This window comes from Mobula birostris, chromosome 1, assembly GCF_030028105.1.
Source record: "Mobula birostris isolate sMobBir1 chromosome 1, sMobBir1.hap1, whole genome shotgun sequence".
Taxonomy (NCBI): domain Eukaryota; kingdom Metazoa; phylum Chordata; class Chondrichthyes; order Myliobatiformes; family Myliobatidae; genus Mobula; species Mobula birostris.
The window spans coordinates 156,478,802-156,504,930 of NC_092370.1; the positions used below are offsets into that span (position 1 = coordinate 156,478,802).

General features: G+C 44.0%; 1 protein-coding gene across 8 annotated transcripts in view; it reads left to right on the forward strand.

The window, feature by feature from the left end:
- Nucleotides 1-26,129, forward strand: part of eif2ak4 (eukaryotic translation initiation factor 2 alpha kinase 4) — a 151,521-nt gene that overhangs the window by 106,580 nt on the left and 18,812 nt on the right. For 6 of the 8 annotated variants that reach the window (XM_072264589.1, XM_072264596.1, XM_072264600.1 and 3 more), the window contains 10 exons: nucleotides 965-1,040; nucleotides 4,625-4,746; nucleotides 6,220-6,269; nucleotides 10,383-10,551; nucleotides 11,433-11,549; nucleotides 16,232-16,297; nucleotides 17,030-17,200; nucleotides 21,850-21,984; nucleotides 24,004-24,108; nucleotides 24,324-24,452. In XM_072264589.1, the coding sequence (XP_072120690.1) occupies nucleotides 965-1,040; nucleotides 4,625-4,746; nucleotides 6,220-6,269; nucleotides 10,383-10,551; nucleotides 11,433-11,549; nucleotides 16,232-16,297; nucleotides 17,030-17,200; nucleotides 21,850-21,984; nucleotides 24,004-24,108; nucleotides 24,324-24,452 (1,140 nt within the window). Of the gene's footprint in view, nucleotides 1-964; nucleotides 1,041-4,624; nucleotides 4,747-6,219; nucleotides 6,270-10,382; nucleotides 10,552-11,432; nucleotides 11,550-16,231; nucleotides 16,298-17,029; nucleotides 17,201-19,003; nucleotides 19,123-21,849; nucleotides 21,985-24,003; nucleotides 24,109-24,323; nucleotides 24,453-26,129 lie in introns of those variants that run through there. The other 2 variants (XM_072264608.1, XM_072264619.1) reach the window with 2 other exon arrangements.

The window sequence follows — 26,129 nt, forward strand, 5'->3', positions numbered from 1 at the left end:
TGTCTGATGGGTTCTTGATCGGTAAGGAGGTTAAGGATTATGGCGATGAGGCAGGAGAATGGAGTTGAGAAAGGTAAATCTGTCGTGACTGGATGGTGGAACAGCCCTGATGGGCAGAATGGCCAATTCTGCTCCTTATTCTTTTGGTGTTAGGAATGCACCAAGTTTATTCACCTTCTTTTGCAGAAAGTACAAAGTAGAACAACACAGTGGTGATTATTTGAAACATGAGAGGCTTCTAACTTCAGTGAACCATTTACATTCTTTGTCATATTCTGTGTGTTGATTTGGGTGTAACACTAAAATGTAATTGATGAGGTGTGTATAGTGCTCGCCAACCAGTGCTCAACACAAGTCAGTGTGGTCACTGCTGGAATGCAATATCGTTTATGTTGTGCTTTTACCACAGTCTAGTTGATTGATTCAGCGTTAGAATCCTGCCTGAATACGGCCAATGATACACAAAATCCTGTATAATCAACAGTGCAGTGACTTTACTTGCTAAATGGAGAATGCAAAGATGGCATGATCTGTTGTGATGAGTCCTCATCACTAGAGTTGATGAAAATAGGTGGGTGAAGATGAGGGGAAGAAATCCAGAGCCTGTGTGCCTTGGCTCCTGAGTTCTCCCCACTGCACTCCCTGCTCTCTCTCTGATTGAATGTGGCCTCAGTAATCAATGAATAATTTTCCTCATCCTAGTCCTTCCTTTAAGACCAACCTGCAGCCTCATCCCTGCCTCTGCATTGCACTTTGAAACCAACTTCACATAGCGGAGTCAGTTCTAAAATGATGATGGGCCCCACCCAATTTGTGTATCTTGTGGTGACGTAGTGCTGGTGGCAAAGGAAAACTTTTATTTTAGTGCTTTAATCTCTTTGTTCTGAAGAGCCCGTGATGAACGTAGTTCAGATTGTAATTTAGTCTGTTCTGTTCAAAAATGTAAATAATTTTCTGTTTTCAGAACAATTTCTCAGTTCAGCATAACATGGTGCAGGAGTTTGTGCGGGAGACGGTGTGTCGAATATTCAAAAGGCATGGTGAGTAATACGTTGTGACGACCTTGTCCATATCAACTGCTCAAACCACACCATGTGTCACTTGCCCGTGTGAGCCCCTGTCACGTTAGCCTGCTTGTTTTACTTCAAAGTGTTTCAAGCTCCATGAGACGTTTGGGTGTTCTGTTTCCAGACAGTCCTTGGCTCTGAATAGAATACAAGGTAAAACTTCAGGATGATGTGGATCCTTCTCTTTCCTGCATCCAATCTTGCTTCAATTACATAAAATCATAGAGTCATACAGCCCAATGTCCATATCCATCTCTTACCTGTCCAAATGTTTTTAAATATTGTAATGGCATAAAGACGAGAGAATCTGCAGATCCTCCAGCATTTTCTGTGTGTTGCTTAAATATACTCACCACCCTTGGGTCCCTTTTAAATCTTTCCCCTTCACCTTAAATCTCTGTCATCTTGTTTTAGATGCACCTACCCTGGGAAAAAGACTGATCACCCACTTTTTATAACCCTCTATAAGGTCACCCGCCAGCCTTTTATTCTCCAGGGAAAAAAGTTCTAGCCTATCCAGCCTCTCCTTATAACTCAAGCCCTCCAGTTCTGGTAACATCTTGTAACATTCTCAACATCTTTTCTAGCTTAATAGCATCCTTCTTATAGCTGGGAGCGAGAGTGACACACAGTGCTGCTCGAGTGGACTCACCAGTGAGTTGTACGTTTGCAACAAGGTGTTCCAATTACTGTATTCTTTGCCCTGACTGATAAGGCAAGTATGTCTGAAGCATTCTTCACCACCCTGTCTGTATTGCCTCTTTCAGGGAGCTAAGTACCTCTGGCCTCATTCTCTCTGTTTCATAACACTTGCTAGGACCCTAACATTTACTGTATAAGTCCTTTTCTGATTTAACTGTCAAAATGCAACACCTCGCGCATGTCCAAATTAAATTCCATCTGACATTCCTTGGCCCACTTCCCCAGTTCATCAGCATTCTGTTGTAACCTTAGACAAGCTCCTTGACTGTCCACACGCCTCTTCTGTCATCTGCAGATTTACAAACCATGTTGGCACCATTGTCATTCAAATCATTAATCAATATAGATGACAAACAACAGAAGACCCAGTACTGATCCCTGCAGTACACCACAAACAAGAAAATCTGCAGATGCTGGAAATCCAAAGCCCGACACACAAAATGCTGGAGGAACTCAGCAGGCCAGGCAGCATCTATGGAAAAGAGTAAACAGTCGACAATTTGGGCCAAGACCCTTCATCAGAACACCACTGGTTATAGACCTCTAATCCATTCCCACCTTCTGCCTCTTTCCACGGAAGGTACTCTGTACCTCATGTAATCTAATGTTCTGGAGTAGCCCATCTCATGGACCTTGTCAAAGGCCTTGCTGAAGTTCATGTGGGCCACATATTCTGCCCTGCCTTCATCAAATTTCATTAGCTCTTCAAAAAACTGAATCAGATTTGTGAGGCAGAATTTCCTGCCTCATCTCTGTCTTTGCAGAGATTTCTGAGAACATGGCCAGGAAACTTCTATCTGCAGTTTGACAAAGATAAAATAAACTAGAGAGTCTTTTAGTTCTGAAACAGCGGCGACTGAGGGAGAGAAGCTGCATGTCTCAGTGCAGGCTTCCTAGATAGAACAAGCAGGAAAGCCCTATTGCTCCTAACAGAGGTTGAAAAAGTCGGGGACGCAGATTTAAGGTGTTTGATAGAAGAGTGGTCTGTCTGAAAAGGAGATAGAAACAGAATCTGTCAATGGTTACAAAGTGCTCTGACTGCTGGAGTATTGCTGAAAGGTGGGTTTAAGATAGATAGCTCCGTCAGCCAGATACAAATGGGCTTGTGTTGTATATTTTGATTTCAGTGATTCAACTATTCCCACATAACCTGCCAAAAAGAGGAAAGAAAAGGGCAAGGTTTATAGTGTGCCAGCAATCGTTATGCATAATCAGCCCGGTAAAAGCCAGAACAAGAATCAGAATAGATAAAGAAATAACTTAAGGACTTCCATGCAATAGTGATGTTAATGGTGTTGTCCGTCATGTCCGACAATAACACGAGACCTGAGTGGCAAAGCTGTTACACTGGGGCAGCTCCACGCGCTCAACCTGAGAGGTCCGGCTCTTGTGCTACAAACAATCGTCACAAACTGGGGTCTTCCTTGGTTGCAGTGGATGACCATGATATCTTCAGTGCCTTATCATGGTCTTCGTTCTCCATGGAGCGTTGCAGAACCACCTTTCTGGCCATTGGCTCTCACTGTAGATCCAACAGAGCTGACTTTGCATGCTAGGACATGCATGTCCCTATCTCACTGGGGTCCCTCACCTAGATTCGCCGGCCGGTCGAAGCAGTGTACCGCGGAGTGGCTGCTGTCACCTGCCAACAGCTACTTGGAGCCACGGGTATCCGGTGGGGACCAAAGGTGAATGAGCTGCCCCAGAATGGACACGGTAAGCCCCTTCACCAGAGGTGCCGCCCCTCCCTGCACACCCCATACACCCCATATCATCATAGTGATGATAATGTAATTGAGAAAGGCACAAGTATGATTAAAAAAAAACCTGAGTAATTTTGAGGGAAAGGGAAAAGAATTTGGAAAGCTGATGAACAAAATTAAACAGTAAATAATGAAGCACTGTAGACGAGGTGCTGATAAAATTGAAACTAATTAGACTTGCTGGATCTAGGCCAGGGTATTCAGATACAGCACAGAATCAGGCCCTTCACCCATTGAGTCTGTACAGTCATCGCCACACATTTTGCTCTCTTCTTACGACAAGCCATTTAAAAAAAATTCTCCTCACATTCTCTTCAGCTCCTCTTCGAGCAGGCATTCACCCACACACTGGGGCAGGGGTTCCCATCCTCTTTTATACCGTTGAGCCCTGCCATTAACTGAGGGGTCTGTAAGTGCACTAAGGGCATTTTCTAGCAGCCAGTCTGCACATCTCTGGGATAAGGGAGGAAAATGGAGCATCTGGAGGCAACCCATGGGGATAGCATGCACACTCCACCTAGACAGCACTGAGGTCAGGATTGAACCTGGGTCTCGGGTGCTTTGATGCTGCAGCTGTATCTGTTGTGCCACAGTTGGTATTGTTACAGGAATGGAGGTGAAATCGGTAAGCTGGGGGTTTCTCCTTTGAGTTTAGAAGATTAATTTTCACAGAAGTTTTTAAGTTATTACTAGTGTTTATGAGTCAATGGCGATATTGAAAGGGGATCAATAATCAGAACACACAGATTAAAGATAATTATTTGGAGAAGAAACATTTTTTCTCAGAAGAATCAGTGAACATATTGCTTGTTTGGTTGTATGGTTAAGAAGAGCATTACATAAATACCTGTAGAAAGTAAACTTACAAGACGATGCGAAGGTGAGATAGTGGGATTAATGGCACTACTAAAGTGCTATCACAAGGATGATGACACGAATGACCTCTTCCTATGCTGTTTGAATCTCGGTACTGTTACCCAGCTCAACCCACGAATGACCCAAACTTCGAGACCACCTGACTCCACTGTCTGACAATGTCCTTGAGTGACCGGAAGTATTAGCTTTGTATGAACATCTGAATTCTTTTTACAGGTGCCACTTATGTGAACACACCATTAATTATGCCAAAGAACAAAAAATTGTATGAGAGTAGTGAAGGAGTTCACTTCATGGACCATAGTGGAATGTTGGTCATGCTTCCCCTTAACCTTAGGGTAAGTCGTGTGATAATATTGACCACATGCATTGGTGTGGCCCATGTGGAATGTCTGTGGTTATTGGCTGTGATCACTTTATTCTCTTGTGTATTCTGTCCATGAGGTAATTATAACTCTTCTCAATTAGAGAAATAAAATTGAAAAGATGTTTTAAAAACAAAAATGCTGAAAAGACTCAGGTCAGGCAGCATCTGTGGAAGGTGAAACAGAGTTCAGGTCAGAGACCTTTCTTCAGTCCTAAGAGGAAGAGTTTCTCTTTCTACTGATGCTGCCTGACTGCTGAATGTTCCCAGAATTTTCTTTCTTTATTATTTCAGATTTCCAGCACCGTTAGTTTATTTTTAAGAGCATACAACATTACGGCACAGTTTGGCCCTTTGGCCCATTATTTGTGCTGACCTTTTGACCTACGATAAGATCAATCTAACCTTTTGGTCCTACATAGCCCTTTATTTTTCTGTCATCCATGTCTCTATTGATGAGTATCTATCTCTGCTGCCTCACCTGGCAGGATGTTCCACGCACCCACCACTCTGTGTCAAAAAAGTTGCTTCTGACAGCTACTGTATTCTTTCCTCCAATCACCCTAAAATTAAGCCCCCTCATGGTAGCCATTTCTGCCTTGGAAAAAAGTCTCCGATCTATGCCTCTTATCATCTTGTACACCTCCATCAATCCACCTCTTATGCCCCTTCGCTCCAGAGAGGAAAGCCCTAGCCTGCTCAACCAGTCCTCATAAGACATGCTCTCCAATCCAGGCAGAGTCATAGCAAATCTCTGCACCCTCTCGAAAGCTTCCACATTCTTCCTAAGATGAAGTGACCAGAACGGAACACAGTATTCCAAGTGTGGACTAACCAAGTTTTATACCTTGTAGCTCTTGAACTCAATCCCCCATATAATGAAGGCCAACAGACCACATGGCTTCTTAACGACCTCCAATCTATGGACGTGGACCCCAAGATCTCTCTGTTCTTCCACACTGTCAAGAATCCTACCATTAACTCTGTATTCTGCCTTAAAATTCAACTTTCCAAAGTGAATCACTTCAGACTTTTTTGGGTAGAACATCAGGTCAATGTCCTGTTGCAACCTGCGACAGCCTTTTACACTGTCTGTAGTTCCAGCAGCCTTCATCTCATCTGCAAATTTGCTAACCCACCATTACAGTTCCTCTTCTAAGTCATTTATAAAATTCTACAACCACCCTCTTCCTTCTGTGGGCAAGCCAATTCTGCCAAGTTTCCCTGATCTTATGAATAAACCAAATCTATTAATTTGAGTTAATAGATGCCTTCTACCAGAGATCAGCAATTACTTTGGCCATGAAATAGCAGATTTGTTCATATAAAGAAACTTTTGAAAATGTTACTTTAATAGTAAATGTTTAAGAATGTTTAATTATAACCAAAAACTAGTTACCCAAATAATTGGTTATATGTGCATATGTTTTTTCTTTCTTTTGTTTAGGTGCCATTTGCGAGATTTGTGGTAAGAAACCGCATCACCAATTTAAAAAGGTGAGTGGAAGAGGCTACTGCAGCAGCTTGAATGTGTTGGGGGTCATTTGCTTGCCTGAAATTTGAAGACCATGTCAGTCTCACATTTTGGGCAGAATTGGATGACTTTGGTGACTGACGAGCCTCTTAACATTTGGGTTGCAGAAAGGCAAAGTTGACTGCTCTTCCTGTTGCCTGTCATTATTGGGTGGTGATGCTTGTGGGCAAGTAATGTAAGATTGCGGCATGATTTCCCCATGGCTTACTGGTCTCCTGAAAACACAGCAACCCTTTGTACTTCAAGTATGACTCTAGCTCATGCACTTCAAGGTTCGACATGTTGTGCATTCAGAGATGCTCTTCTACACACCACTGTTGTAATATGTGTGTAAGGGGTTTCTTCTTTTATGTTACTGCGTAGGTTAATTAAAATGGCTTCTTTGTTATGTTATAATTAAAATGGCTTCTTTGTTATGTTATAATTAAAATGGCTTCTCTGTGATATTAACTGCTGAGACAGTGGTTCTCTTTCTAGCAGCTTGTTTGGGTTATATTACTGATAAGGAGGATTGTATCCATTTGTTAACCAATTGGGATAGGTGTTATTCTTTCTTGTGTGTCTGTAAGCTATTGTGATGCGCGGGTTTTTGGGCAGAAGGCGAGATGGGGAGAGAGAGAGTGGACGCAATGCTGTGAGCGGGCCGATGGGACGGACCCTGAGCCGGAGTCCGAGGTCCAGGGTCTTTGGCGAGGAGAGGAGATGAAGACAGACTCATGTGGAGCGTCTGGTTGACCACTGTGGTTGGTCCTAGGCGGCGGGTCGAGGTGGTCAGAGGGGGTCGAATGGTGAAATGAGGATCATTACTAGAGCTCCAACTGTTTGTACATGAAGAGGTTGAACTTTGATAAGTTTGGCACCTTTTACTTTCCTTTTATATTTTATCTCTATTAATTACATAGTTCCAGTAATACCTATAAATTGTAATCATTTACTCGTATCTGGTGTATTGTCTGTTATTTGGCTGGGTGAGGTACATCACACAGCATCCACACAAACTAATTACCCAGTTTGGCGGGGCTGAGGGCTGCTTCCCCTAGATGACAGCGAGTTGAGCGAACCGAGGCTTACCAGGGGGGCTACATGTGGTTACTTGAATTACTGTCACCTTCCTGTCAGCTTGAACCAGTCTGGCTTTTCTCACCTGACCTCTCTCATTAATAAGATGTTTATGCCCGCAGAACTGACACTCACTGGGTGATTTTTTTTTTGTTTTTCACACCATTCCCTGTAAACTCTAGAGGTGAGTGAAAATCAGCAGTTTCTGAGATACTCAAACCACCTTGCCTGACACCAGCAATCACTCCACAGCCACAGTCACTTAGATTACATTTCTTCCCCATTCTGATGTTTGGTCTGAGCAACAACTGAACCTCTTGACCATGTCTGCATGCTTTTATGCATTGAGTTGCTGCCACGTGATTGGCTGATTAGATATTTGCATTAATGAGCAGGTGTTCCTGATAATGTGGCCACTAAGAGTATGCAGCAAATCTTTCAGTGATTACTGCTGCCATATGTACCGCAGATGTGTTGGTGTGAATGAGATCAAGTTGGTTCTCCCTCTCAGCACTGCATGTGAGCAGACCTGAAGTTATACCATTAGTAATTTAACCTATGGTATGTTTGTGGTCGCAAAACATTTAAAAGCACTTCACAGCTAAAGAAGTTGTTGTGAAATATATTCATTGTAACATTGAAATGTGACACCCAGTTTACATGTGTTATGCAAAGAGTGCAATGAGCAGATGATAATCTTCCTGCTCTTGGTTGAGGGATGAATATTAACCAGGGCACTGGCAATAATTCCCCTGCTTCTCTTTAAAATAGTCCCTGCATTATTTTATTAGCATGACAGAACAACGGGACATTGATTTAATATCGATGAACATTGATTTCTCTAACTTTTCTTTTCCCATTCTCCATTCTGTGTTCTCTCCTACCCCTCTCTTCTCACCTGCTCATCATCCCCCTCTGGTGCCTATCTTTCCTTTCTCCCACATTCCACTCTCTCCTCGCCTCCCCTATCAGATTCCTTCTTCAGCCCTTTACCTCGTTCAGTTATCAACTCCCAGCTTAAACACTTCAGTTGGACTGCTTTTTAATCACCTGGTCCAGCAACTCTTTGTAGAGAAGAGTAAGTTGTCCTTTACACATCCCTTTGTCTCAGTTACTTTTAGTTAAACATTTACTCTCATTTTCTACTTCACTAAGTATGCTTGGCAAATTTAGATGTACACTCAGTGTCTTCTTTATTAGATGCAGGAGTGTGCCTAATAAAGTGGCCACATGAGTGGAAAGCTGGTGTGATCTTCTGTGTTGTAGCTCAACCACTTCAAGGTTCAATGTGTTGTGCATTTAGAGATGCTCCTCTATACACCACTGTTGTAATGTGTGATCTCTTGTCAGCTTGAACCAGTCTGGCCATTCTCCTCTGGCCTCTCTCAGTAACAAGGCATTTTCACGCACAGAACTGCTGCTCGCAGGTTATTTTTTGTTTTTTGCACCATTCCCTGTAAACTTTAGAGACTGTTGTGCGTGAAAATTGCAGGAGACCAGCAGTTTCTGAGATACTCAGCAGTTTGAGACTGCTAAACAAAATAAGAGCCCAGTGTTTGACAATGAAGATACTAGCATGGATAGAGCATTGGCTGATTGGCAGGAGGCAAAGAGTGGGAAGAAAGGGATCCTTTTCAGACAGGGGTCTGTGTTGGGACGACTTTTTATGTTGTATGTAAACAATATGTACGATGTGGCTGTTTGGTGTTGCCTTAGCATCAGCACTGGACTTCAAGGCCAATGGTCCTGAGTTTGAATTCAGCCGGCTGCTCGTACACTTTCCTTCTGTGTTGAGTGTCAAGCCAGCAACTCGGCCTCTTTTTAAAAAAAAAAAAGTCAAATGCTACAGAAAGGGCAAAAATGCCACCTAATGCCACAAGGTGTGGAAAAGAACAACAATGTATGATGAAATTGATGGCTTTGTGGCCAAGTTTGTGGATGATATGAAGATAGGTGGAGGGGCAGGTTGTGCTGAGGAAGCAGAGAAGCTGCTGAAGGACTTGGACAGATTATGAGAACGGGCAAAGAGTTGGCAGGTGGAATACAGTGTCAGGAAGTGTATGATCATGCACTTTGGTAGAAGAAATAAAAGCATAGACTATTTTCTAAATGGGGAGAAAAGTTTAAAAAAAATCAAAACAATTCTTGATTCCTTGTGCAGAATTCCCTGAAGGATAATTTGCAGGTTGAATCAGTGGTGAGGAAGGTGAATGCAGTGTCAACATTCATTTTAAGAGGACTGGAATATAAAAGCAGGATGTAATGCTGGGGCTTTATAAGGCACTGGTGAGGCCTCACTTGGAGTATTGTGAGGAGTTTTGGGCCCCTTGTCTAAGGAAAGATGTGCTGAGAATGGAGAGGGTTCAGAGGAGGTTCATGAGAATGAAAGGGTTATCACATGAGCAGCGATAGAAGGCTGTGGGCCTGTACTCGCTGGAACTTAGAAGAATGAGGGGGGAATCTCACTGAAACGTATCGAATGTTGAAAGGTCTAGATAGAATGGAGGTGAAGAGAATGTTTTTTATGGTGGGGTAGTCTAGGACCAGAGGGCACAGCCTCAAAATAGAGGGTCGTCCAGTTGGAAAGTTAACAAATTTCACAACATATGCCATTGTTATTAAACCTGATTCTGATTCTGAACAGAGATGAGGAATTTCTTTACTCAGATGGTGGTGAATCTGTGGAATTGGTTGCCACGAGTGTCTGTGGAGGCCAGGTCATTGGGTGCATTTAAGGCAGAGGTTGATAGGTTCTTGGTTAGTCACAGTGTGAGAGATTCTGGGGAGAAGGCAGGAGAATGAGGTTGAGAGGGAGGTGGATCAGCCATGATGTAATGGCAGAGCAGACTTGATGGGCCGAATAGCCTGATTCTGCTCCTGTGTCTTATGGTCTAATCCTTCTTGGGTTATATGATACTCATTGATAATAAAATGTAGACTGTGTGTGTTATTTTATTTAGTTTTGAAACCTCTTGTGTTGACGCCATCCGCTATCTTATCTGTTTCTTTATCACAAGGTACTGTATTGAACGCGTATTCAGACCTCGAAGGCCGCACCGCTCTCACCCTAAAGAACTCTTAGAATGTGCATTTGATATTGTCACACCGAACACAAACAACTTGCTACCAGATGCAGAGATCATCCAAGCCATTGCCCAGATTATTAAATTGTTTCATGTACTGCAGGTATGGATTCAATTCACAGTTCGTCACCACTTCTAATCTGATTCTTTTTTTAATGCCTCAGATAGGGTCAGAGCAGTTAAACTCACCATCTGCTATCCTAGTGTTTGGAAATTGCGATGATTTCAGCAAGGCTTCATCAGGTTCCAGCTTCCTGAGCTCCTGTTCACTTGCTGGATTCTCCTGGAAGATTTATTATTCTACTTTGTGATAGCTGAAAAAAAATGAATTAGAAGTTTGTTGGAGAAAAACATCCAGTAGTCTGGAAAATTTGCCAGACCTGCTGACATTACGTGTAGAAATGCATGCCTTTTCTGCCTTTCTCAGTTCACCAGTTCTCCCCTGTCCACCAACACTCACTCACCCTCCAAACACCCTTGCATGGCTGCTGAAATCCCACTTCTACAAAGAAAAATCCTTGCTGAAATAGATCCTTGCAAAATATTCGCATCTTGCCAGTGGTTTCTCAATTGTCACAGTTCTGGCAAGGCAGCTAGAAAGCTGAGGTTGTTGCTGATTTTGCGGGTTTAAAGTGGTGATCTTTGCTTCTCACTGTGTGGCCAGATGTAGTGATAGAGCTGGCCATACAGTTACCAATGAAGCTGCATAACACAGAGGGATTGTAATCAAAATGACACACTGCTGTTAGGAGTCTCATTGCTTTAAATTAACTTGTCACATATAGATGACACTGCAGAAATCCCTGTCGAGAAAACTGCAAGTTGGAATTTACAATTCTGTGGTAACTATTATTAAGCAGGGAATGATTAAAGGAAAGCCAATCAGTTATTTCTTTCTCTTTTGAAGCCCCTGGGGCTGTAGTGTGATGGGCTGATTATTATAAGCTACTCCTTGCGAAATGATTACATTTATTTGGTTTTCAGGAGAGGAACTATAGCATCTATCTGAACCATATCTGCCTGCTGAAGGCAGTGCTGCTGCATTGTGGGATACCGGAGGACAAACTCCAGCAGGTGTGCAACATCCTGTGCGATGTCATGGTAAGTCATGGAGCTGATTAAATAAAACTGGACTCAGCATCACATGTCACGGCATCCAAAAATAGTTCTGTTTCCGGCTGTGCCTGATCCCTCGCAAATTTGCCATCTTACCAGCTGTATACGGTGCATGGCATTGATGGATTGTAGGGGGGAAATGATTTGATTTCAACTTGTACAGGCAGTCCCCAGGTTACAACAGTGTTCTGTTCTTGGGAACTGGTCCTCAGTCAAGAACAAAACCACAGTGTGTGGGGAGAAGAGCGTTTGCTACTGTTGTTCAGGAGGATTTAAACTAATGTGGCAGGGGGATGGGAACAAGTGCAGAGAGACAGAGGGGTGTAAAATGAGGGTAGAAGCAAAAAGTAGTAAGGTGAAAAGTAAAAGTGGCAGGCAGGCAAATCCAGGGCAAAAATCAAAAAGGGCCACTTTTCAACATAATTGTATAAGGGCTAAGAGTGTTGTAAAAGCAAGCCTGAAGGCTTTGTGTGTCAATGCAAGGTGCATTCGTAACAAGGTGGATGAATTGAAAGTGCAGATTGTTATTAATGAATATGATATAGTTGGGATCACGGAGACATGGCTCCAGGGTGACCAAGGATGGGAGCTCAACATTCAGGGATATTCAATATCCAGGAGGGATAGACATGAAAGAAAAGGAGGTGGGGTGGCATTGCTGGTTAGAGAGGAGATTAACGCAATAGAAAGGAAGGACATAAGCCGGGAAGATGTGGAATCGATATGGGTAGAGCTGCATAACACTAAGGGGCAGAAAACGCTGGTGGGAGTTGTGTACAGGCCACCTAACAGTAGTAGTGAGGTTGGGGATGGCATTAAACAGGAAATTAGAAATGCGTGCAATAAAGGAACAGCAGTTATAATGGGTGACTTCAATCTACATATCGATTGGGTGAACCAAATTGGTAAGGGTGCTGAGGAAGAGAATTTCTTGGAATGTATGCGGGATGGTTTTCTGAACCAACATGTCGAGGAACCAACTAGAGAGCAGGCCATTCTAGACTGGGTATTGAGCAATGAGGAAGGGTTAGTTAGCAATCTTGTCGTGAGAGGCCCCTTGGGTAAGAGTGACCATAATATGGTGGAATTCTTCATTAAGATGGAGAGTGATATAGTTAATTCAGAAACAAAGATTCTGACCTTAAAGAAGGGTAACTTTGAAGGTATGAGATGTGAATTAGCTAAGATAGACTGACAATGATACTTGAAGGGTTGACGGTGGATATGCAATGGCAAGCATTTAAAGATCGCATGGATGAACTACAACAATTGTTTATCCCAGTTTGGCAAAAAAATAAATCAGGGAAGGTAGTGCACCCGTGGCTGTCAAGGGAAATTAGGGATAGTATCAATTCCAAAGAAGGAGCATACAAATTAGCCAGAAAAAGCGGCTCACCTGAGGTCTGGGAGAAATTCAGAGTCCAGCAGAGGAGGGCAAAGGGCTTAATTAGGAAAGGGGAAAAAGATTATGAGAGAAAACTGGCAGGGAACATAAAAACTGACTGTAAAAGCTTTTATAGATATGTGAAAAGAAAAAGATTGGTTAGGACAAATGTAGGTCCCTTACAGTCAGAAACAGGTGAATTGATCATGGGGAACAAGGACATGGCAGACCAATTGAATAACTACTTTGGTTCTGTCTTCACTAAGGAGGACATAAATAATCTTCAGGAAATAGTCGGGGACCGAGGGTCTAGTGAGATGGAGGAACTGAGGGAAATACATGTTAGTAGGGAAGTAGTGTTAGGTAAATTGAAGGGATTAAAGGCAGATAAATCCCCAAGGCCAGATGGTCTGCATCCCAGAGTGCTTAAGGAAGTGGCCCAAGAAATAGTGGGTGCATTAGTGATAATTTTTCAAAACTCCTTTAGGTTCTGGATTAGTTCCTGGGGATTGGAGGGTGGCTAATGTAACCCCACTTTTTAAAAGAGGAGGGAGAGAGAAATGGGACAATTATAGACCGGTAAGCCTGACATCGGTGGTGGGGAAACTGCTAGAGTCAGTTATCAAAGATGTGGTAACAGCACATTTGGAAAGCGGTGAAATCATTGGACAAAGTCAGCATGGATTTGTGAAAGGAAAATCATGTCTGACGAATCTCATAGAATTCTTTGAGGATGTAACTAGTAGAGTGGATAGAGGAGAACCAGTGGATGTGGTATATTTGGATTTTCAAAAGGCTTTTGACAAGGTCCCACACAGGAGATTAGTGTGCAAACTTAAAGCACATGGTATTGGGGATAAGGTATTGATGTAGATAGAGAATTGGTTGGCAGACAGGAAGCAAAGAGTGGGAATAAACGGGACCTTTTCAGAATGGCAGACAGTGACTAGTGGGGTACTGCAAGGCTCAGTGCTGGGACTCCAGTTGTTTACAATGTATATTAATGACTTAGATGAGGGAATTAAATGCAGCATCTCCAAGTTTGCGGATGACACGAAGCTGGGTGGCAGTGTTAGCTGTGAGGAGGATGCTAAGAGGATGCAGGGTGACTTGGATAGGTTAGGTGAGTGGGCAAATTCATGGCAGATGCAATTTAATGTGGATAAATGTGAAGTTATCCACTTTGGTGGCAAAAACAGGAAAGCAGATTATTATCTGAATGGTGGCCGATTAGGATAAGGGGAGGTGCAACGAGACCTGGGTGTCATTATACACCAGTCATTGAAAGTGGGCATGCAGGTACAGCAGGCGGTGAAAAAGGTGAATGGTATGCTGGCATTCATAGCAAGAGGATTTGAGTACAGGAGCAGGGAGGTACTACTGCAGTTGTACGAGGCCTTGGTGAGATCACACCTGGAGTATTGTGTGCAGTTTTGGTCCCCTAATCTGAGGATAGACATTCTTGCCATAGAGGGAGTACAAAGAAGGTTCACCAGATTGATTCCTGGGATGGCAGGACTTTCATATGATGAAAGACTGGATCGACTAGGCTTGTACTCTCTGGAATTTAGAAAATTGAGGGGGGATCTGATTGAAACGTATAAAATTCTGAAGGGATTGGACAGGCTAGATGCAGGAAGATTATTCCCGATGTTGGGGAAGTCCAGAACGAGGGGTCACAGTTTAAGGACAAAGGGGAAGCCTTTTAGGACCGAGATGAGGAAAAACTTCTTCACACAGAGAGTGGTGAATCTGTGGAATTCTGTGCCACAGGAAACAGTTGAGGCCAGTTCATTGGCTATATTTAAGAGGGAGTTAGATATGGCCCTTGCGGCTAAAGGGATCAGGGGGTATGGAGGGAGGGCAGGTACAGGGTTCTGAGTTGGATGATCAGCCATGATCATACTGAATGGCGGTGCAGGCTCAAAGGGCCGAATGGCCTACTCCTGCACCTATTTTCTATTTTTCTATAAACAGACGTGATGGGAGAGCGATGAGCGCAGGAAGAGAGGCTGCCTCTGCCAGCCGGTCTCACTGACTTGATGAGTGAGTCTGCTCAGTGCCCCCAGGTCTGACTCTTGCAACTTTGATTATGATGGGCTGGGAAGAGAAGGCACATGAAAGTACCCCATTCCCATTTGGTAGAAGGATCCTGTAGAAACTGGCAAATTCATCCCATTGGTCTCCAAATGGTCAATTTTATTTATGGGGTAACTGTGAGGCAGGCATTCATAAGCCACAGAGGTATCTGTATTTACTCTTTAACAATACTGAGGACATTGGAGGAGAATAAAGTGTTACATTTATAGGGAAAGTGGAGTGCAGGCAGGATAATAAGCTATAGGGCCATAAACGAGGTCAAGTCCATTCAATAGTCTTAGAACTGGAGTAGAAACTGTCCTTTAACCTGGTAGCTTTCAGGCTTTTCATCTTCTGCCTGATGGAAGGGGAAGTAAAGAATGTTGGCGTGGTGGGATCTTTGAATCTGTTGGCTGCTTTACTAAAGCAGCTAGAATATAGGTGGAGTCCCTGGAGGGGAGGCTGATTTCTGTGATGTGCTGAGCTGTCCACAGCTCCCTGCGGTTTCTTGTGGTCATACAAGCTGTGGTGCATCTGGGTAAATGATTTCCATGGTTCTTTGATACAAATTGGTTCATGGCCAAGGGGATATGACAAATTTCTTTAGCCTCCTATGGAATTAGAAGCTCTGATCGTGTGGTTGGACCCAGGACAGGCAATTGGCGATGTTCACTCCTAGGAACTTGAAGCTCTCAAGTTCAGCACCTTTGATGTAGACAGGAGCATGTGTACTGCCCCTTTTTGAATGAATGACCTGCTCTATAGTTTTGTTGGCATTGGGGGAAAGGTTGTGTCATGACACCATGTCACTAAGCTCTCCTCTCTGTATGCCAACTCATCATTGTTTGAGATCTGGCCTACTACTGTGGTATCACCTGTAAACTTGTTGATAGAGTTCCAGCAGAATTTGACCACACATTTGTAAGTGCATAGGGGGCCAAGGACGCAGCCTTGTGGGCCACACCTTTGAGGGCAATTGCGCAAATGAGGTGCATTATCCTGAGATTGGACTCTAGACAATCCTTGAAGTTCGTGAACATACTGGATTTGACATTCTTGTATTCATCATACGGGAGACGTCAATTGATATCTATGCCTTTAAACACATCTCTAATTATATAATACAGAATTGGTGTATTTCTAAATGCATTGTTTTGCCATCTCCCATAATGTTTTAACATTTAACCTCTGTCTTCCTTTATAGACAGGGAAGCTGACCAAACGAGAGATGGAAGCCATGTTCTACAATCTCTCCCTGTCACAGAATAATGTAAGTTTTATGTTATTGGCAGTTTATTGGCATCGCTTGATCATTCCATCGGCAATTGCAAGGAAGTGGTTGGGCAGTCTAGATCACAAATGAGAGAATACCTGCAGACGCTGGAAATCTGAGCAACATACACAAAATGCTGGAGGAACTCAGCAGGCCAGGCAGCATCTATGGAAAAGAATACAGTTGATGTTTCGGGCCGAGACATTGACTATACTCTTTTCCATAGATGCTGCCTGACCTGTTGAGTTCCTATAACATTTTGTGGATGTTGGGCAGTTAAACGAACAGGTCAATGGCAATCGTTCTGCTCCCAGTGAACTTCAGCACTCTGTTGCATTCTCTTATTAGTTCATAGTAAAACTCTGGTAATCCGGTATGCTTAGGACTTTGCTCTCTGATCAGCAGATTTTTGAGTGTTTCATGTTGTTTCAACACATTTTTAATTCAGTTTTTTTTAGATGTTATGGTATGTATCATAAATTTTCCATTGATTATAGCAGGTTTTTAGGGATTGTGGGAACTGGGACCCTGGTCATTTTAACAAGAGTGCAGTGTTTAGAAAGTCGAAAGGCATATGTGGCAAATGATTTCCAAATGGTCAGACAGTGGATTATCAGAATCTTATTGTACCTTTATTTCCCTTAAATACAAATGCTGTGGAGAATACAACATGAAAATTAGCAGGAAGGATGATTTATGACATTTAAGCTCCCATTTTCTCTTATTCAGCTCTTGCACCTGTACAAGTACATCGAAGTCAAGTTGGACATAGAAGAATTGAGCAGTGTGTTGAACCCACTGATGAAAGGGGAGTTAGCTGTTTCCCAGCTGGCAAAGCAAAGTTTAAAGGACTTGGAAGCTGTGACAGATCTCCTAAAGAAACTTAACATTGGGCTTCAGGTTGGTTGTAATGCCAGTGACTAACTTGAGAAGCCACTCGGTAATTTAGCTGCTAACCTAGCTCCTTAAGGCATTGAATGCTGCTGAACCATACTGGTTGAGTTTAATCATTTGGACTGTGGCTGAGCAAGAGTGCAACCAGCTGAGTCAGACACTTATACAGCATGGGTGGCAAACCTTCAGCCCAACTTGCCTACTAAGTTGCCTACCTGAGCTAGTTTCCTTCCCTGATCACTTTTGTGCAGGCAGTCTCCACACTACAACAGAGTTCTCCTCCAGAGAACTGTTCATGAATTGAGAATGAACAGAAACAGCCGTAACTGACAGTGACAGGCGTGGAAGAAACGGCTGTCAGCCGGCCTCACCAACTCAGTGAGTGAGTGAGTGAGTCTGCTCAGTGCTCAGTGCTCCGAGCTCTGCATGGTTCTTCCCAGCCCTGGTTTTTGTGACTTGGTGAAGGCATGAGGAAATACCCCGTTCCCACCCAGCAGAAATACCTGCAGCCCTGGATCAGCGGCAGATCCATCCCCATTCACCTCACTGGTCTCCCCAATGCTCGAAGGTATGTACAGGTTGAGTATGTGTAACCTGCAGCCTTGCGTTCTCCACAGTTAATGTGGTTTTGTCTTGTGTTAGACAAGGTGCTGTACCCAGTGTTGGGGTTGATTACAGTAGAGGGAATTTGGAGAATAGAAGTACTATAGTTACTAATCAAAGCTGGCTCATGGGATGGATTAGTCCTTACTGGGAATTATTAACGTGCAGGTTTTGTTCTGTTCTTAAATGTAAGAGATTCTGCAGAGGCTGGAAATCCAGAGTAACACACACAAAATTGGGAGTAACTCAGTGGGCCGGGCAGCATCTATGGAAAGGAATAAAGAGTCGACATTTCAGACCAAGACCCTTCATCATGACTCCTGATGAATATAAATAGATTAACCCCATATTCAAAATGCACAAATAACTTGTAAGCCTGATAAATTCTCATATTGTAAGAGCGACTGTCTCCATTACTCACCCAGGCACCATGTTCCAGAGTCCAACCACCCTCTGGCTGAAAAATCTCTTCTCAAGTTACTTCTAAATAATCCACTTATTACCTAAATGACCCCCTCTAGTTCTAGAAACCTCTGCTAAGGGGAAGGATTTCTCACTATTTGCCCACTCTATGCCCCACATAATCCTATATACACTATATCAGTCAGTGCGCTGTTACACCTTTGCACTCTCCATGGTAAACCAGCCCAATCTGCTGAGCCTCTTCTCGTGGCTGGAACATTTCATCCCAGCTAACATCCTGGGGATTCTCCCTTCACCCTCTCCAGCACGTTCACGTCCTTTCCATTAGCATGGTGACCAAAACTGCAGCTGTGGTCTAACTAATATTTTACATGGTGGTGCCACAATCTCCCTGCTCTCGTATTGTGTGCCCTGGTTGTTGAGGCAAGCAGCTCTCATGCATTCTTAACCACCTCATCTACCTATGCTGCACGCATGGAGACCCTTGGACGTGTATGCTCTCCCCAGAGCCCTACAATTTACTATGTGTATGCTGTCCCTGTTTGTAGACTGTGTCACCTCACCCCACATTGTTATTCTCTGCCTTTGCTCGGTCCATGTTACCAAATGACAATATTGTTCTGAAGCTGAGAGTGACTTCCTCACTATCAACACCACCACCCATTTTCTTATCATTTACAAAGTTACTAATGGCCCCTAACATTCACATCCAGATTGCTAGTGAATGTAACAAGTCGTGGCTATCCCTGGAGGTCGAGGATGATGGTCTTCGTTCTGTTACAGAGTGAAGACGCCTGTGCGTGTATTTGTTAAACATGTACTTGATGTTGCACTCCAAGAAGCACACGATACTTCACAAATCAACCAACTGATTCCAATGGTATGGAAACCAGGATGATTGGAGCTGATGGATTTGATGCAGACTTCATCCGCCTTCACAGCAGTTGAGTTTGAAGTAACTTCGTCCGCCTGTTCCACCGTTGAGGTCTTGGTTGGATTGTTCTTTGTCAGGGACCTTCCCCTCGACCTTACCACCATGGGTGACCCTATCAGGAGCATAGCTCCAGACGGCATTGCTCTCGGGATCACAGGACCACACAAGCCTCTCCACCGTGACAAGGTGACAACCCACGGAGTAACAAGTAGCAAGAGTCTTAACATGGTATACTGCTGGTCATAGATTTCCAGTTGCTTCCATCAGGACTCCTCATTTCCCAGGCCATTTCTGAATGCAGTTTGCTGAGTCTCTAGATCATGAGGGTTTTGCATTTTGACCCAGTCTCCCACATCAAAGGTCTTACTGAGATCTACAGAGACTGCACCAACTGTATAGTATGCTGTACAGTTCCGTGACTCTTGAGTCCATCATCGATATTCCTGGTTATCTCTTTGGAAAAACTAATTGGACAGGTTCTCTACACTCCTCATACGGATGCAGAGTAAAGACTCTGTACTTCAATAAGATGAGAGAAAGTAATCTTGCTCATTGCTGTACACTTTCAGCAGTGCTCCAGTGTCACTAATGGTTGTCACTGGTTATGGTGACTGCCATTTCTTCACACATAAGAACATAAGAAATAGGAGCAGGAGTTGGCCATCTGGCTCATTGAACCTGCTCTGCCATTCAATAAGATCATAACTGATTTGACCATGGACTCATCTCCACCTACCTGCATTTTCCCCTTAACCCTTAATTCCTTCACTATGCAAATATCTGTCCAACCTTGTCTTAAATATATTTTCTGAGGTACCCGCCACTGCTTCATTGGGCAGAGAATTCCACAGATTCACCACTCTGCGGGAAAAGCAGTTCCTCCTCATCTCCATCCTAAATCTACTCCCACAAATCTTGAGGCTATGCCCCCTAGTTCTAGTCTCACCTATCAGCGGAAACAACATTCCTGCCTCTACCTATCCCTTTCATAATTTTACCTGTTTCTATAAAATCTCTCATTATTCTGAATTCCAGCGAGTACAGTCCCAGGCGACACAATCTCTCCTCATAATCTAACCTCCTCATATCTAGAATCAACCCAGTGAACCTCCTCTGCACCGCTTCCAAAGCCAGTATATCTTTCCTCAAGTATGGAGACCAGAACTGCACACAGTACTCCAGGCGTGGCCTCACCAGTACCCTGTACAGTTGCAGCATAACCTCCCTGCTCTTAAATTCAATCCCTCTAGTAATGAAGGCCAACATCCCATTTGCCTTCTTGATAGACTGCTGCACCTGCAAACCAACCTTTTGTGATTCATGCACAAGCACTCCCAAGTCCCTCTGCACAGCAGCACGCTGCAATCTTTTACCATTTAAATAATAATCTGATCTTCCATTTTTCTTTCCGAAGTGAATGACTTCGCATTTACCAACATTGTATTCCATCTGCCAGACCCTTGCTCACTCACTTAACCTATCTAAATCTCTTCTGCACAATTTGCTTTTCTACTCAATTTAATATCATCAGCAAACTTAGGTACACTGCACTTGGTTCCCTCTTCGAGATTGTTAATGTATATTGTGAACAGTTGCAGGCCCAGCACCGACCCCTGCGGCACACCGCTCACCACTGATTGCCAACCAGAGAAACACCCATGTAACCCAACTCTCTGCTTTCTATTAGTTAACCAATCTTCAATCCATGCTAATACATCAACCCCAATCCTATCCATCCTTATCTTATCGAGAAGTCTTATGTAGCACCTTATTGAACGCCTTCCGGAAATCCAAGTAAACAACATCCATCTGTTCCCCTCTATCCACTGCGCTCGTTATATCCTCAAAGAGCTCCAGTAAGTTTGTCAAACAGGATCTGCCTTTGCTGAATCATGCTGTGACTGCCTGATAGATCCATTTCTTTCCAGAAGCTTCACTATTTCTTCTTTAATGATAGTTTCAAACATTTTCCCAACTACAGATGTTAAACTAGCTGGCCTATAGTTACCTGCCTTTTGCATATATCCTTTATTGAGCAGTGGCGTGACATTCACCATCTTCCAATCCGTCAGGACCTTCCCAGAGTCCAGAGAATTTTGGTAAATGATCACCAAAGCCTCTACTATAACTTCTGTCATTTCCTTCAGTACCCTGGGATGCATTCCATCAGGACCAGGGGACTTGTCTATCTTCAGGCCCAGAAGTTTGCAAACTTTGATAGTTTAGATCACATCAGTTGGTCTAGTAGAACCTCGCACCAAATATTGAATTTTAGCGAGAAGTCACAGCTCTTGTGGAAAATGGGAAATGTCACACTGGTGCTATGAGAAGCTGTTGTATTGTTAGGGCTATGGTATTGTGGAAAAGGAAGGGAACTGTTTCTGCCACTGATTTGATTTGGAATGCATTATGCTGGTTCTCCTGAGTCTCACTTTTGGAGAAGCAACATTCCAGGCATTGAGATTCGACTCAAATGATTGCTTATCCAATAGCTGGAAGGGAAATTAGAGAAATTTGCAGCCTCTGTCTGGCCTTTCTCATAAGGCACTGTTCCCTTCTCCTTCCTGTGAAATATAGGAAATTGAGGGGTCAGAGGAATCAGACACCTGGCGTCTGACTAAAATCCCTACACAGAGCACACTGATAATGACATCTGTGGCAGCTGTGGAGTGAAATTGGTGTTGTTGCTTTGCAGGTGGAGATCAATTTGGGTCTTGTCTACAAGATGCACCTATACAGTGGAATCATCTTCCAGTTTGTTGCATTTGTAAAACGGCGACACCGTCTTGTGCCAGATATCCTTGCAGCGGGAGGGAGATATGACAATCTGGTGAGTCCTGTTTGATTGGAGGTTATGAAAGGAATAAAGGTCTCACGTACATCTGCTAAGTTATTAAAAAGTCTTTCTGTTCACTTTGTCCCAACATCTTGCGCTATGGTATTCCTGTGACAAAGCTTCTTTTACCTTTCTATGAGGGTTAGAGAGGTAGCATGGTGGTATAGTGGAAAGCAGAACACTTTACAGTACCAGTGACCTGGGTTCAAATCCTGCTGCTCTCTGTAAGGAGTTTACACTTTCTTCCCGTGACTGCGTGGGTTTTGTCCGCGTGCTCCGGTTTCCTCTCTCAGTTCAAAGACGTACTGGTTGGGAGGTGTACTGGTCATTGTAAATTATCGTGGGATTAAGCTATGGTTAAATTGGAGGTTACTGAGCTGCACGGCTCGAAGAACCAGAAGGGCCGGTTCCATGCTGTTTCCCAATAAATAAACAAATCAATCAAACGATGCCACTCTCCAGATATCAACCAACTCAAGTTAGCAATGTTGGGCTAGTTGAGAGTGGCAGGCATCCATGACTACGCTCTTGACTTGACGTGACTGCATATCCACACAGCACAGTTGAGTTGTGAGCGCCCAAGGTGCAGGCCCAGCTGAACTGGCCACCCCCTACATCTTAGGCACGTACTGCAATTGCCGCAAACCTCCCCAGCTCGGGAAGCCTTTATGCAGAGGAGCAGTGCGTGAGAGTTCAAAGCCCGTTTCCTTCCTCCTCATTTGATGAATGTGTTTGCAGGTAGTTCCCGTGTGCTGTGTGTAATGTCCCAGATCACTGTCACAGAGTGAGATCACTAGCTCCTTGTTTCCATTCTGCACTTGGAGATTTCTGTACTGTTCTGGTTGCCACACTAAAGGAAGGATGTGGTAGCAATGGAGAGAGTGCAGAAGAGATTCACTTGGATGTTGCCTCAAATGAGGGGCTTTAGTTGTAGGGAGACATTGGATTGTTTGTGTTTTTCACACTGGAATGTGGGAGGTTGAGGGATAACCTTAACTGTGGTTTACAACATTGCAGGGGGCATACGTTAGATAAATGGTCGTCATCCCAGGGCAGGGGAACCTAGAACTAAGGAGCACAGGTTTATGAATGGAGGAGAGAAAGTTGGAGGGTTTCTAAACTTTCTGCGTAAATGTTCTTCACACAGTGGGTGCTATTGTCTAGATTGGACTGCTGGAGGGAGGTGATGGGGTAGATATAATTATGTGTAAAAGGCATTTGTACAGTTGTGTGGGGAGGAAAGCATAGAGGGATATGGGTCTAATGTGGGAAAACCTGTTTAGCATAGGTAGGCATCAACTGTCAAGATCGACAGGAAGGGCTGAAAGGCCCATTTCTAACTTGTATCGTTTTCAAAGTACTGTGGTATCAGAATCAGGTTTAATCACGCTGGCATATTAGTAACTTAGCCGCAGCAGTACAATGCAATACATAATGTAGGTAAAAATCAATTACAGTAAGAATGTGTATGCATAATAAATGCTTAAGTTAAGATAAGTACTGCAAAAACAGAAATAAAAATAGTAGTGAGGTAGTGTTCGTGGGTTCCGTGTCCATTTAGAAATGGGATGGCAGAGGGGAAGAAGCTGTTCCTGAATCACTGAGTGTATGCCTTTAGGCTTCTGTACCTCCTTCCTGATGGTAGCAATGAGAAAAGGGCATGTCCTGGGTGATGGAGGTTCTTAACAATGGACGCCGCCTTCCTAAAGCACCAGTCCTTGAAAATGTCTTGGATACCTCAGAGGCTGGTACCCATGATGGAGCTAAGTTTACAACTTTCTGCAACTTACTTCGATCCTGCGCAGTAGGAACCCCCCCCCCCCCCATACCGGACAGTATGATACTCGGTGCGGGGGGCGGGGGGCTAATTTCTGCAGACTTGCCCTCCTGAGTGGATTGGAAGTTGCGCGGGGGAGTACCATTATTCCCAGAAGTCTCCCAGAGATATTCAGCAGGTTTGCAAATCTATTTAGCTTTCTCAAGAAATAAGTCATTCTTTTCCCGCTCCCTCAGATCCTCGAGTTTGCTCGTCCGCATCTCACAGGCCCGGTTCCCACTGCTGTAGGAGTCAGCCTGACCTTGGATAAAATCTCCTCGCTTTCTAACGCATTGATACCAGTGAGTCATCTGACGAAACGTTTTCTGACAAAAGTCTGCAGACTTCTGTCATATTTTAACTAATAAATTGATCAAGAGAGTGGGAGGTGAGGGTGGCAAGCGATGGGGGTAGACAAATGGACGGGCAGAAGCAGTCTTTGTTGATTCCATTGAATTACTGTGATACTTGTGCAAATCTCCATGGCCAAGAGCTAAACTTTGTCCTTCCATTCCAGCCTGATGGTTGCCATTATAAGGCAGTGGTGTTTGCAATCAGTAGGACTTTGATTGACAGATCTATCAGCATCATCCAGAATCTGTGGACAGTGGGGATAAATGCTGAGCTCCTCTGTGATGTCTCCCAGGTAAAGTACCGCAGAGCTGGGTAATTTAATTTAGTAGGAGGGGGCAAAAATTCTCTCGGGTGATACCCATTGCAGATTCTTGCCTCATTAGATTAACTTTCTGTCACCTGTATATTGAAACATGCGGTGAAATGCATCATTTGTGTCAAATCAAATCAGCAGGGACAGCGCACAAGTGTTACCAAGCTTCTGCCAACAACATGGTACCCCCACAACTCACCTGTCCATCTTTGGATTGTGGGAACCCCCTGGGAGAACGTACAAACTCTTTACAGATAGTGGTGGGAATCAAACCCCGATCCCACAGACGGTGCTGTGACATGTTGCACTAACCACTGTCAGACGCCACAATTCTCTTCATCCAGACAGTCTTTCAGAGGTCAGCAGTGAGCAGTGCTTGGGCCTTTCTGCTGCCCATCTGCCTGTTGGCTATGCAAGTAAATGCCTTGCACTGTGTGTGATGATCTTCAGATCATTGTCTCAGAGTTGCGTAGCATTAAAAACAGGCCCTTCGGCCCGACTCATTCAGGCTAACCAAGGTACCTACCTGACTTAGTCGCATCGGTCTGCGTTTGACCAAGATCCCTCTAAAACAGGGGTTCCCAAACTTGTTTATGCCATGGACACCTACCATTGACTGAGGGGTCTGGGGACCCCAGGTTGGGAACCCATCCTCTAAACCTTTCCTATCCGTGTACTTGCCTATATGTCTTTTAAACACTGAAGTTCTATCCACTTCCTCTGACAATACATTCCACATATGGAGCACCCTCTGAGAATGTTCCCTTTAAATCTCTACCCTGTCACTTACCTCTACTTTCAGATTCTCCTACCCTGGGAAAAAGACTGACTGACAACCCTGTCTGTTCCCCTCATGGTTTTATAGACCCCTATCTGGTCACTCCAGGGAAAACAGTCCCAGCCGATCCAGTCTTTCCTTATAACCCAAGCCCTCCAGTGCTGACAACATCCTGTCATTCTTTCCTGCAATCTCTTTAGCTTAATCACATCCTTCCTATATCCTGGTGACTGGAAGTGCACCCAGTACTGTAAGTGGTGTCTTAAAAGCATGTACAGGCTTAACAGTCTGCAGATATATTAATGGAAGTATCCCTGCCTGTGGTCTGGTACACTGTTCACAGGAAGCTGAGGAAGATAGCAAACTCAGCGTGACTCATCCCTCCCCACCATCGGTACTATCTACAGGAGATGCTGCCCCAAGAAGGCGGCATCCATCATCAAGAATCCCCGCCACTGGTTCCGTGCCATCTTCGTATATCTACCGTCAGGCAAGAGGTGCAGAAGCCTGACGCCCCACACCACCAAGTTGAAGAACAGCTGCTTTCCTTCAACTATTCAATAGACAATAGACAATAAGTGCAGGAGTAGGCCATTCGGCCCTTCGAGCCAGCACCGCCATTCACTGTGATCATGGCTGATCATCCAGTATCAGTATCCAGTTCCTGCCTTATCCCCATAACCTTTGATTCTGCTATCTTTAAGAGCTCTATCCATCTCTTTTTTGAAAGCATCCAGAGACTTGGCCTCCACAGCCTTCTGGGGTAGAGCATTCCATATATTCACCACTCTCTGGGTGAAAAAGTTTTTCCTCAATTCCGTTCTAAATGGCCTACCCCTTATTCTTAAACTGTGGCCTCTGGTTCTGGACTCACCCAT